Source organism: Platichthys flesus, chromosome 2 (assembly GCF_949316205.1).
Source record: "Platichthys flesus chromosome 2, fPlaFle2.1, whole genome shotgun sequence".
Taxonomy (NCBI): Eukaryota; Metazoa; Chordata; class Actinopteri; order Pleuronectiformes; family Pleuronectidae; genus Platichthys; species Platichthys flesus.
In genome coordinates, this window is record NC_084946.1 from 11,259,067 (window position 1) to 11,273,600 (window position 14,534).

The 14,534-nt window shown below is 42.2% G+C and overlaps 1 protein-coding gene across 1 annotated transcript; it reads left to right on the plus strand.

Moving 5' to 3' along the window:
* Positions 1 to 7,494: 7,494 nt before the first annotated feature.
* On the plus strand, positions 7,495 to 9,575 carry msx1a (muscle segment homeobox 1a). The gene is made up of 2 exons (XM_062411342.1): positions 7,495 to 8,019; positions 8,269 to 9,575. The coding sequence occupies exons 1-2, from the start codon at positions 7,587 to 7,589 to the stop codon at positions 8,685 to 8,687; spliced, it is 852 nt and encodes a 283-aa protein (XP_062267326.1). The 5' UTR covers positions 7,495 to 7,586; the 3' UTR covers positions 8,688 to 9,575.
* Positions 9,576 to 14,534: the final 4,959 nt, after the last annotated feature.

Genomic DNA, 14,534 nt, shown 5'->3' on the forward strand with positions numbered 1-14,534 from the left:
ATGAAAGTTTAAATCAACAAGAGCTTTCAACAGTCAGAGCATCAGTTTTCCTGAATTTTAACTCAAATGCCAAACTGCGGGTAACACAATGCAAGTTCCACTTTAGGGGGGTGCTTACTCATTCCATCTGTGTGTACGTGGTCACCTGTTAGGCAGCGCCTTGGTGTGTATTTATATTTGGTAAACTTGTTCAGTAATTCAGACATTTAAATATGGTTTTGGTTGGCCTCCATTCCCTTGCAAATACATAATACAGAAGCCACCACATAACAGCATATTCCCTACTATCTTATACCACAGCAACTTCTAAAGAAACAATGATGTAACTTGAGAAATATTTTGAAATGGCATCAAATAAAGGAGAATTCTTCTTTTAATGGATTATCTAAAAAGCTCAATGTCTCCCATTAACAACGTCAGATTTGTCAAACCTCTCGGCCTCCTTCCTTTCAGGTTTTCTCACAACAAACCGAGGGGATGTACTGTACCTACAGTAGTGACCTGCATGGAATCTGAATCTGACACAAATCCTCACGCATTCCTGCCGCAGACTGCTGGATGTGGTGATATCTGCCTGGCCCATTACAACCAGAGGATCTGTTGTGTCTTTAGGCTGATCCTGCTGGCCACAAGGAAACACAGAGAGGCAAAGGACATCACCTGTATAAAAAGCCCAACTCCTCATCATTTCAGGCTTTGCCCACATTTAAAGGATTAGGCAGCCAAAGTCAGCAAAGGGTCACTGACAGAGTGTTCCGCTGGGTGGAGGCAGGCGGAGGACAGGGGGTTAGATGGGATGGCGATGGGGGGCTACAAGAGGCTGAAACCCCTCTGGATAAACTTGAGTTGCAGACTGTTGAGACTTGTGAGATTAGGATGGAGCCAAGTCTGCTACAGTGTGATCTGAAGGACAGGGCACGCCGCGGCTTGCTGTCCACAGTGCAACTTCCCAGACAAACCCCTGATTCTGCCCCGCTTTGTTGTTTTGGTTTGCTTTTCTTTGGTCAGATCTAGAGCGAGTGGGAACAGCCCGAAATGATGGGCTTAAGGTTTTTGGGCGGATGGTTTATGTACAAGGAAGTGCGAGACAGAGATTTTTGTGGTGATCTTGAAAATGGCTGACCCACACACAGCCATGCAAAATCCCTCAGTTTCATTTCAAAACCTATTTGTATCCGATGTCAGTTCCCACAGAAACAATTGTCAACAAAAAGTGTTATTAAATTGCATATCTTGATGAAAAAGGGAAATGATTATTTCCCAAGGAAAATTTGATTTAGTGATGTTATCTTCAGAGGAGATAATCAGCTATCGGTTTACAAACTAAAACATATAATTGTTTAATATTTGATTCAATATAATGTGAGATCATGAATGGCACTGACAAATAAAAGTGATGATATCTAACATAACACATCTTTTTTATCTTGTTTATAGCTACGTTTAACTTTCTCATTAGGGATTTTATTTATTTAAATTTCAACCCTATTATGCAATAATTATAAATAATAGAATATGCATTACTCTATAAAATAATGGTAAATTGTGATGTTATTATTATTATATGAATATATTCATAAGTTAATTCTGACAATAATATTTATTGTTATGATAATAATTTATCATAGTAATTTAGGTATTATAATTATATATTATAATTCTAAGTTTACCTATAAATAGTTTATATGTGATATTGTATAAACTTAATAATATATATAATCATCATTTTTTGTAAAATACGTTCATAGTAATAATACATAATTATATTAAAAAATATTTAGTATTAGTCCTATAATATTACTATAACTACTACTCCTAAATAATAATAGTAATAATAATGTTTATTGTTATTATTGTTATTATTATTGTTTAGGCTGGAAAAGTAACTGAAGCAATAGCAGAAATAATGGTTGCAGCAGCTTCCATCCTAAAAATAAGACTGGACATGTTTTCATTATGCCTGCAATTTGTTTTGAGCGTTGGGATATATGGCTGATGGTGTTTTGATCATTTACTTGATCATTAAGCATAATCCTCATATGCCCGATTATAAATGAGTTGTTGTTGAAACTACTTCTTGTTATGCGCTTATTAAGCATTTCATTTAAGAATCTATTCAGTGTCTAATCAACAGGGACACTCGCTGTTCGAAAAAAAAAAAAAAAAACCGATCGACTTATCTATATAAATCCCGTGATTTGTCATGAGTGAATCAATCCATTTATATGCTCTATATCATATTAGCCAGGCCAGTGATTTTCAAATGATTTGAGTATGCTTCCTGTTTAATGGCGTGAAAGACATAAAGACATAATAATTCAATTTCACACCAATACCTCGGGTAATTGAGATGTCTGTGATTTAACGATGGAATGTTGTAAATTTAAAAAGCCGCAGTTTTATCTAAGTTTTACAGCGGAGTGAACGACGAGCACCGACACAGATACCACATGATGAAATGATTTTGATTTTAAAGTCATGCAGAGGTCAGGCTGTGAGTGTGATCCTATCACTGTGTGTGTGAGTGTGAGTGTGTGTGTGTGTGTGTGTGTGTGTGTGTGTGTGTTCTCAACCGACTGTTTGTAAACTTAGTATTGTATATTATACATAATTATTGTATTATTAATATAAAAAGTATATTATTTTCTAACGTTTTTCTAAACATTGCTAATTTCCACCGATTTCTTGTTATGTCTCAATGAATAATACTAATAATGTATGATGTTGTATTGTGTAAATAATAAATTATTCATTAAAATGGCAGTATTAGTAAAGTATATATTTGCATGTAATTTTTTTAATTGTTAAATCAAATTGCCCTATCATTTGATGCAGTTAAAAAGAGTCATGTATACTTTTCATAAATGTAACACATCCTGCATGATGTATGCAACTACCGTATAGCTCAAAGTCAGGCCAGTGACTTACTAAGAACAGCTAAGATGATGATGATCCTAGTACTGAAAATGAAACCTGGTATTTAATCTATTTTTTTTTTAAAATCAAATTATCAACGTTAAATTATATTTTTGTTAAACAACAGTTGTTAAACAACCTCGGGACAGCAGGAGGAGTTGGTTTTCATTAGCGCATTAATATGAATCGATCAGTGATGTGGTCACAGGTGTTTCAGGTAAGCTTCAGCTCAGCCAATCAGAGCGCAGAACCACAACTGGCTCACGGTGCACTGATAAACCTGGAAAGTAAAGTACCAAAAATAAACAGATCTTTGTGTTTTTAACAGAGAGAAATTTGGACAGGGAAATGATTTTTCCTTTTCTCTTGGGTCGTGTGTTTTGTATCCGAAGCAGAACACTTTCTAGGTATCGATATTTCCCAGCAGACAACCATAAAACCACCATGCATCAATTCACCGACTTCGTACGATGCCAGGCAAATCCAGTATTTCTTCTTTAGAGAGCCTGCCTGCAGGACACACCCCCCACCTCTCACCCGCTGCTCTGGCGACAACCGAGCTGGAAACCTCTTCTTCTTCTGCTGCCCCTGGACCGCGTGAGGGTTTTTTATCATCACCGCGGGACACATTCATCCCGCCTGTCCGCCGCGGGGAGAGCTGCGGCTGATGACTGGCGAACAGAGTTGACTAAGCGCTGCATCTGATCCACTTAAGAGTTCATCATTCCAAAAACATCCGTTTCGTCTTCTTTGTGGTTTAATCCCCGAAACTCTACATTTATCACCGGTGTCTTCACGCGTCGTCTCTCCGAGATGCTGCAGAGTTTGTATTACTGTAGCATTTGACTAGCTCGCACTGGCTCCCTGAGAGAACACAACTTATTACTCTGGGTTATCAATAAATGTGTAATAAATTACACTAATAAATATCTGTTAATGCTGTATTTGTATTACCATCACAATGAGCTAAATTATGACAGGTTTGAGTAATTTAGCTCACGGTGCAGTCTGATTAAAAGATGAAGTTTAAAAAATATGTATTAATTAACTTCATATATAATCGACTTTATTGAGTTCAGCCTTGTTAGTGATATTTTTTGATTGGCTATAGCACAACATTTTATGACCAAAACAGTTTATTTTATAAGGTGTTCATTCCAAGATAATTAAATGAGTTAATGAACACAAATTGTGTTTTGGACTCATCCACCTGTCGGACTGGACCAGTTCTGCAGGAGCTGTGAGGAGTGAGAGGCATGTAGAGGCTGAAAGGACCGTGAGGCCTGGTTACTCATTGGCAGCGAAGGGATCTCATATCCGCCTGATTGCGCTAATTGCTCTGAAGTATAGGAGATGTGGTTTATAAATGCGCAGCGCCGGGTTGGTCCACCCTTGTCCCTCCGCACATCTCCACTCACTCCCTCAGCCTGTAGGACCTCCACGGTGACGTGCACGCGCAAATTCCGCTATAGATTAAAAAAGTGTGACCGAGATTAGGGCTTCTCACATGTGCGGTGTCACCGTCCCCCACGGGAAAGATCACGGACCGGCACCAAGTGCAAATATTTTCTCCTGGAAGTGTCTTTTGACATCCTCGCCGCCTTTAATGCGTTTACAGTCTAAACTGACAGGGCTCGCATGAAAGGGGTTAAGACAACTTTGAGAGGAGGCAACAATGGGCCTTTGTGTGGAGTCCCTGCCTCCTGACTGCAAATCAAAGGTAGTTTATAAAAGTTCAATAAAGGCCCGATGAGCCTCGCGGTCGGTTCGTATCGCGGCTCGGCCCTCATTTGTTGCCTTGGGATTTCAATAAAACGCGATGGTAATCGTCTTCTCCATGGCACATCAGTCTTCTGTAGGGCTTCTGTTTGGGATGCTAATTGCAACCAACATTGTTTCGCAGCGCCACTGTCCCTCTGTTCCCCAGACGAATCGACTGGAGACAAGAAGACTGCAGCGGAACTTTCAGGTTATATCAGAAATTCATAAAATGCACCTCCTGGTCGAGATAATCCAACAATATTACCGATGTGAGGAGACAATGGTGGAGCTCGGAGAAACTATTTTTTCAGATACTGAGAGTCTGAGCAAGTTCAACTTGAAGATAATCATTTCTGCAGCACGGTCCTCAACCCATAAAACACTGGAGTGTGCTGTACCAGTAATCACAGCCCTGCAGTGTTTCCAGTCTTATGAGTCTCTGGAGGAGCAGGCCTGCACATCCACGCAGAGAGAGAACACAGAGCAGGCCGTGCGCTGTGGCCACACTTGACCAAAACAGCGCGCGTTAATGCGTCTCATGTGTGCGTATTTGTGTTTACGCAGGCTCGTTTAACGATCGGTGTAGAGGCGACGGGTTAAGTGTCGGACCCCAAGCAGAGAGGCGCTTCAGACGGACCTGGGAGCCCGGAGACTCCCGGTGACTTCAAAGCATTCGGAGCAATGGCACTCGTTCCAGGTTAGAAGCTTTAAGTGTTTCCAAACACTCCGCAGCTGCATGCGCGCCGGCGCTGCTACCTGCACGCACTGGCACACGCACGCACGCACGCACGCACGCACACACGCACACACACACACACACACAAACACACACACACACACACACACACAAACAAACATATAGAGGGGCTGCGTCTGAGGAAATTATACATAAAGACTTAAGCTGTGCGTTAAGAAACCAAGCGGAACCTGGTTATCTGCTTGGCTGACTGCCATTTCAATATGAACGCGTCAACCGGAAGTCACAATGTTTTTTAAGACGCACGTTGCAAGCATCAGTACTTTTACCGGCTTATTTTAGGAAAGCACAACTCATGAAGGCAATCAACATGCTCAGCCTCATGCATTATTTATTAAATCATGATAAGGCCTACCTTGTCGTGTCATCTATAGATTTGCTCATGTTTACACAACAGTCGAGTCCACAGTGTTAATTCACTGTGTCACCTTGAATACCAATCACATTGTTCCAGTGCAGGAAGCATTTAGGCCGTTTCGACCAATCAGACCACGCCACAGCAAGTTTAAGCTTTACAAGGGGACTGGTTCCACTGGTCCGCGGTACCCCCGTGGTCCTGGGGGTCCGGGAACTTTATTATGATTTCTCTGAACGTCACGGCGCGGAGTCTGGGAGTCAGCGATGTGAAGCCTCACACTCAGCCAGTCCTGCACAGTCCCATTACAACAGCACACACCTCCTCACACTGGGATCATGTGGTCTAATGTGTATCTCGGGAAACACTTGCACCGAGGAATCCTTTTCAACCAGGGACTCTCTGCAAGTAACGAGCCGGCGCTGACCTTTTCTTCTGAGGCGCCTACTATTACACCGACCGTGGCGATCATTTGAATAGATGGAAATGGCGTGCGATCGGCTGAGAAAAAGCTAATTTTTCAGGCTGAATGGCTCAGTGTCCCTGGGCTAGGGCGGGTACGGAGGAGGAGGCGGCGCTGCGCTCTCGGTGCGGGTTGAACTTTTTCAATAGTCTCCCTAAGAGTGGAGCGCTTTGATCCGGCCGCTGCTGGCGCCTAAAAACAACATAACTTGTCTGGCCATTAGAGTGACTGACAAATCTTGACAGATTGTTTATGCCTGACAATTAGCGACGCCTGAGAACTGACGACACCGCAACAAAAAAAAAAAAAGAAGCACAACCTGGTTTCATGTCAGGATTCCTGAAGCATACTTTGAAACTTAAACTTATACAAAAAATACAAAAATTTAAACTGCATTATTTGATATGGAATCCAACTATAAGGCTGCATCCATTGAGATTAGACATGTTCTAATGGATGCAGTGATATTTAATATAGGTGACATAAGAGGAGCGTAATGAGCGGAATGATAAGGCACAGAAAGTAGAGCCAGGTAAATCAATGACAGTCCTGGGTTAAACCCCTCCCTGACTCCATGCTGTCTCCGCCCCTTTGCCCCCAGACTCCACATTATTTTGACATTAATGATGTAGTCAAAGAGGGGGGGGGGGGGGGGGGGGGGGAATCCCAATGCCCCCCCCCCCTTGCGAAGCCCAATAATTACCCCTAAATGACTCCCAAGGCCTGTGTGTTTCAATCTGATTAGAGCCCTAAAGCCGTCAATAAACAGCGTGCTGCGAGAGGTGCAGCAAATAAAGAGGACCAGCAAACTGTTGTGCAATATCCCAAGATTCACTGCTGCGGTGTGAGGACCAGAGTTATCAGGTGGGTCCGACACAAAACCCGCTTGTGGGACACAACATTTCTCAGAGATTGTGTAATCATAAAGTGGGTAATAATAGCAATAATGGACATGGGGTTTAACCTTATAGGGTTAAAGGCTGATCTTTTAAAGATCGTAAAAAAGATGATCACTGGATGATTCAGTCTTGGAATTAGCTGTGTTTAAAGTTGGTTGTGTTTGATGTAACTATTGTTAACTTTCCCACTGTGATTTCTTTTCCTTTTTTTTTTTTTTTTGAGTGTCTCAGATGGGCCCGCCCATCTCAGCCCTGATTGGCTGCCTCTCCATCCACGCCTGCCTTATTATAGCCCTGCGCTCCAATTTGGTCACATAAACATGAGGATACCGTCACCTAAGGGCGCACCGCATGCAGCAACTTTTTAGAAACTCCTTGCGCGATACCGACTAAAGTACCACCGGTCGCTTTCCCCCCAGTGCCAGTCGGACCTGTATGGCCCCATCGATCGCCATGTCAGCTCTGACCGCTGCTTTGAAAACCGAAGACCTTCCTCCCCGCTCGGCTATCCTCAGCAGAGGCGAGATGCAGACCAGCCTGAGTCCCGCGGAGGAGACCAGGAAGCCCAAAGTGGCGATTCTGCCCTTCAGCGTCGAGGCACTGATGGCTGACAGGAAGCCCAGCAGAGAGGTGCCATCCCCGGACGCCCCGTCCGTGGCCGGGACGTCCCAAGTGCTAGGGAAGAGCGCACGGATGGGCTCCTTCGGGAGTCTGGATACTGCACTTCCTGCTTTGCCCATGAGCTCTTCGTTTTCAATGGGAGAGATCATGAACATGCAAGACGACGTGCTGATTAAACCCGAGAGCCCGGACAGTAACGAGAGGTCTTCATGGATACAGAGCCCCCGCTTCTCCCCTACACCTCCACGTAAGTTATATGATGTTAACGCTGTGACTAGATTCGAAATATAGGTAATATCGTTGTTAAATGCAATTAAAATATGTGTCGATGCATGTTGTTATTTAAATAAATCAGGACTTGTGAGGAAAAGTATATATGTAAGAGTTATTGATGGTTAAATGTGAGGAATGTGTACCCGAATGTTTTTGTCTTGTGGAAGGGGCAATGCGCACAGTAATCCAGGGGTTTAAATCAAAGCATTTTGTCTTATTGCAGGAAGGTTGAGTCCGCCCGCGTGCCCTCTGCGAAAACACAAGACGAACAGAAAGCCCCGGACCCCCTTCACCACGTCCCAGCTGCTGGCCCTGGAGAGGAAGTTCCGCCAGAAGCAGTACCTTTCCATCGCCGAGCGCGCAGAGTTCTCCAGTTCCCTCAACCTGACGGAGACCCAGGTCAAGATCTGGTTTCAGAACAGGAGAGCCAAAGCCAAGCGGCTGCAGGAGGCAGAACTTGAAAAACTGAAAATGGCAGCTAAGCCTATGCTGCCCCCAGCTTTCGGGATTTCCTTTCCTCTCGGTGCGCACGTCCCCGGGTCCTACGGAGGTTCGCACCCGTTCCAGAGGCACTCGCTGCCGGTTTCCCCCATGGGACTGTACGCCGCGCACGTCGGATACAGTATGTACCACCTGGCTTGACAGTGACGCAGGACGAGGGGTAGATACTACTCTGTGACAACCCCAAAGCATTTGGACAGGTGAGGTGACACTAGTAAATACAGAGGCATCCTGGAGGTGAGCTCAGTGTCACATCTGGTCTGGGGGCCAGGAACTTCTAATAAAGCCCTCATCTGAGGACCTTGAAGTTTATCCACTTCTCGTGACCTCTCCAGTAAGTTCACACACTGCAAAAAGAATCCAGCTTTACTAGTCATTTAATCTTAACCTGTAAATCAGTTCTGTCAGTGGAATTTGAAATAATAGCAGCAACTATGAACGCAATGAAAGTAGAAATCTTAGGAATAAGACGGCTATGAGAATAAATGACTTTAAAGTGGGTGTTTTTGCGGTGCAGAAGTGGGAAACAGAACAGCACCTGCAGGCCTGTGGCTGATCCCTGACGGACAGTTTAGTATGGACAGCAGGCCGTGCGCCACAGACAGAGATAGCCCCCTTTCTGCCTTTTAGTGCTGCTTACAGCACGTAGAGGGGCTATTTCTCAAGCCTCAACGAGTGGCAGACTTTTACGCAGCTGGACATTTTGCACCAACTAACCAATGTTGGGTTTCATTGCATTTGTGGGCTGCTGTCACACTGCAGAAAAAACACACTTTCAACTTTTTGCATTCATATCAATGCGTAACGTGAGTTACTGAATCCAGTGTCAATGAATGCTCTTTGAGAATTTGGAGAACCACAGTATTTGTTTTTCTTTTTTTATAACAGCACTGTCTGTTGTCGGATGATTCCCTTCGGAAGGGATATGTGTACTGTAAAATAATGTATATTTGAAGAATATCCTCATTTATATTATGAATATATTTGTGACATAACTTAATAAATTGTTTATTCTTTTTTCATGAAGAACGTGTTCGTTTTGACTGACGTTTGCACGGTGCCTGTTGCACCAAAAATCTGACTATTTAATGGACAAAATGTAACTTTAACCATGATTGGAAAATATAGGGAAATAATTGGTACTTTAGAAATCATTGTCCATTTTACAATGATATTTGTGGCTTTTGTGACGAAAAGAATCAAGATTATTTGAGAAAAAGCAGAAGTAAAAATGTAAATCATGTCTGTTTAAGCCGGTAAAAAAAGAAATATTAATATTACTGCAGGTTGAGTACTGCATCATATATATCTTAATATTTTTATTTTATTTCTATGAGATCCAAACGCTTCACACATCACAACAACATTGAGTCTGTAGTGTCCAGGCTTTACATGCAGACCTCTCATTTTCTGTGCGCACGCAAAGACGCACGCAGCCCGCAGAGCATGGTGCCCTGTGAATTTAAACTTGTGACATGTTATTTTGGTGGAATGTATTGCTACAGCTGTTGCCTATTGCTTTGAACAAAAAGGAAAAAAAAAAACGAACCTAGATTTTGTTGGCGCCAGAAGAGTTCGGAGGGGGTGGGAGGGGTGACAGCCAGTTGTTGTGCCGACTTCAAAACACACCGATAAATACTGGAGATTGCTTCTCCATGGTTTAACTAGCTTGTAAACAACCCACCAGAGTGTCATTACGGGGCGTTTAGTGTGTAGAATGAGCCAGGTGACACCTCATCACGGAGAGGACAGGGGGGCTCGGGACCCGTGCGCCCATCCGCGCACACACATGCTCCACGACTGGCGCGCGTAAAGAAAATATTGGAATTCTCCTGAGTGATGACCTTATAGACAAATGACAAAACAGGGATCAGATAGGCGGTGGGGAAAATTACAGGCCATTCTGCAGCACGTTTAAAGGCTTTCTCCTGACTGCACTGCCATTCAGTCAGGGGTTAAACTGGAGTAAAATAATTGCTGTAATGAGCAAAGGCAATCTGCCGCAGACTGAGGCCGGCTCCAGAGAGGCTGTAGCTCCAGGCAAGGCGGAACTTTTATCATTCCTAAAATGTCAACGGGGGACTGGGACGGGCAACAGTGCTCCTCTCTGCGCGGAGACTTCCTCCTGCTCTGTCCCAACCCAGGGCCTGCATCTCCTCCTTTATCTCCACACAGAGTTTTTAACAACCAATTTTATAATTTTAAATTCTAGTCAATCAACGACTGTTTTCTTAAAGTCTTTACTTCAATCCACGCTGTGAATCGTCCTCCACTACAAGCCTTTTTATTTATTTACTTAATGTTTTTTTAGTGTCCTCGGCTGCATTTTCTCCATGAGCCATGAATTAATACATGATCCCTGACAATAAGGTGAAATCACACGGATGAGCGCTCCATCTGAAAAGAGAAGAAACTTGACACAAAAGAGCCAAAGGGGGATCCGTCCATTCTCTTTAACCTCTCCTCATTGTTTGGCACCCGCCTCTCCCCCCTTGCTCTCTGTCTGGCCAGGAGTCACACAGAAAACAAAACTCACTTGTTTATATCATCTGAAAGATCACAGGAGGCTGTTTGTCTCTGCAGTCAGACCCTCTTGATCTCCGGCATATGGAGAAGGGTCAGGCTGTGAGGAGTCAGCTCAGATAAATGATCTTTGAGGAAGACGATCACTGGATGTTCCAGTTCCAGAGACTTTCCGATGACGCGTTATCTGGGCTTTTTTTTAGAACCTGAATTAATATTAAAGTTATCGGACAAAGTTCGTCTAAAAACCAAACTAAAGGTTCATCTGGTTTTATTCCTTAATATCCAAATATGTCCAGAAGATAACTCAAGATAGATGCTGGCGTGTGTTGTGTGTGTGTGAGTGTTTGTGTGTCTGAGATCGGGATGGACTCACAAAAATGAAAAAAATAAACTCGTGTAGCTTCTTCAATCAGAAGTAGATGACAAACAGGCCTATGGATATATTTATCTCTTTTAAACCGACAGGTTGCTTCCTCTATGACGATCTTTAAATCTAATTATAACCCTTTTCTTTTTTCCAACATACATTTTTAAAGCTCCACGATACCTGATCATTAATATAGATGCAATCATTGCTATTTGAAATAAATTGACGTTTGTGGATCATGATCATAAATTCTGTAATAAACTAAATGAATGATTGGGCATTTTTATTACACTTTAGCTGTAATAAATTACAGCCCTTATTAATATGTGGGTCTGCCGCAAGTCACAAATTCTAATCCCGCGCTGTGATTTTATTTAAAATATCAGAAGTGTTGACAGGCTAAATCCAGTGCCTGTAGTAATTCAACCGTTTAGCATAGTATAATTCAACCTATACTAAATAAAACACTAAACACATTATGACTATATGAGATGTGGAGGGGAAACTGACCATATACACGACTCTTGGGCCAAAATCCACATCTGTGAATGTGACCCTCTGTGTTTCCTTCCAAACACCACACCACCACCTCCTGTTCAGAGACGGAGTAACATAAGAGCTGAGGTCGGAATCAGAAGGTCTGATCAAAGTCACATCACCGGAGGAATATGAAGAGTGAGCCACCATCAAGTTGGACCCACTTGTTGTTCTTTGGGTCATTTCGAACATTAAACCGCAGAATTAATAACAACTCTTAACTGATTTAACATGTTTTCTGTTATAAATATATTATTTATTTGCGGAGAAAATATGGATAAAAAGGGCAAATTGTTGATGAAATGACTCAATAGATTATTTTCCAAATCAGTTTTTCGTCTCATATTAACTCTGTGTCCAAGCGGCGTCCATACAAGTGAGAAACTGGGAAACGATAAATTCGTTCGTGCGCAGGAAAATTTTTACTTCTTCAATTTCCATCTAAATAAGCCCGCACGTACAACTAAGGCAGACCGTATTCACTTGAACGCATAATCACGTGTCTATTTATCTACAGTGGGAGTCCTGCCAATCAGAACCGTGTGCTGTAAATACTATTAATCATGCAGCATGAATGTTATAAATCAGTGTTCACTCGGGGCACTGATTCACATCATCACCAATTTCTTGTGGCCGCCTTCAACAGAGAGAATGGCAATAAAGAGAAGCCTCCTGCAGACAACCAGATGTGCTCATATGCTGGGAATTTACTGAAATGTTACATCAACGACATGTTTCAAAAATAAAATGTAATAAGCTTAACATGACGTTTGAGACCATTATACAGTGAAACTCAATATTAATGAAAGGATTTAAACACATCATTGAGTTGGACATCTTAGTTCCAGGCAGCTACAGGCATATATACATATATAGGCCAACTATAGATATACACGTTCATTGTCTTTCTAATAATTTTAGTATTTGTCTATATATTTTAATATTTTTTATTTTATATTTTTGCTAATTTAAATACTATATTTTTAGCTTAAAAGGCATGTATTGTTCAACAGAAGGCAAATATGATTGTTTTGGGGGGTTGATCTGAATTGAGACTGGCCACTCACACTATGCGAGGTTAAAGTTACTGGCCACAGAGGTGACACCAGAATCCTCACCTATTGCCATTGGAAGACCCGGCTTTACCCTCTGTAGAATAATAACTGCAACATGTTAATGCATGGAACAATTGTGTGTTTATTAGGTACATTCACTGTTGACAGGGGGGGGGGGGGGGGGGGGGCAGCGTCAGTCTATGTGAGAGGTTTGAATCTCACTGTGGGTTGAACTCTACAACACATGCCACCATCCATAGCCAGAAGTGTGGAGTGTGTGCCAGTCGCCCATTGAAAATTAAGTGGGAAACGTTTTCTTATGTGGACTAATGAGGCAGCGTTTCTTTTAAGATGCAATAAAAGCACTAAATGTGATGGGAAATTGCCTGAAAACCCCATAAACAAAAAAACTCCATCGCAAACTCCATCGCCTAAACTTTATTGGAAATAGGTTTCTGATCTGTCCTTTACAAGGTAATTTAGTTCAACAAAGCAGAGAATGATTACTGTCACCCCTGGGCTAAATTGTTGTGTTTTATTGTGCAGCATTTAGCATTTTTGGAGCAGTGTCACAGATCATAAAGTTGTTAAACTACGTGGCTGCCTGCGGCTCCGATGTTCTGCTCTCGTTTCACCTAATAATGATGATAAGGTGGATTCTGTGGCCCTCTAATGATGATCAATAGGTGCAGGAATAAAGCCTCATAACCGCACTTTGGGCTGACTAACATGTTCCCTTTTGTAGGGTTGGTTAATTAGCAGTGAGGGGCTCAGACCTGATGGTTCAGGACTGCAACTACTCCATTCTTGGCACAAAAATAAAAATGGTCTTGTTGCAACATGGGACAAACAGAAGGAAAACCTCAGGCTGTAAAATGATTAGTATATGTTTTTAGATTAAAAACGCCTGCTGCATATGAGTGATGGGGCTGAATAAGGGAGAGTGTTTCACAAATGTCAGCTGAATATTACATTCCTGTGAATTGGATAATTACGCCAATACAATATTCTGACCTTGGATATTTTTATTAAAATGTTACAACATTATCACAAGATGGAAAATTGTGAGTTCATCCTCTCATAAGGAATCATTACTCAGTCAAAGAAACATAACAAAGAGTAGGGACATTTTCAACAGTATAGGTTGCAGATTTGACTCAATATAGGTTTCACTAAGGCAGAGCTCAGGCCTAAATTCCTTTTATCAAATAAAAGGAATGTAGAGCTCAGGCCTAAACTCCTTTTACCAAATAAAAAGTATAAATGAAAACGTTTTAAAATGTATTATATGACACTGCTGTGGTGGCATGTTTGAATAAAGCCCAATTGAACCCGGAGAACTCAAGGCTGTGGTGTTCTAAGGTGATGGAGATACCCAGCTGTGGTTGAGTCTGTTCTGACGAAGAGAACAGTTCTGTCAGGGGCATCAAATGATGGAAAACTATCCCTATATGATGTGGCAGTATGAAAGTATGACAACCAGCGCCACCTTGTGGCATATAG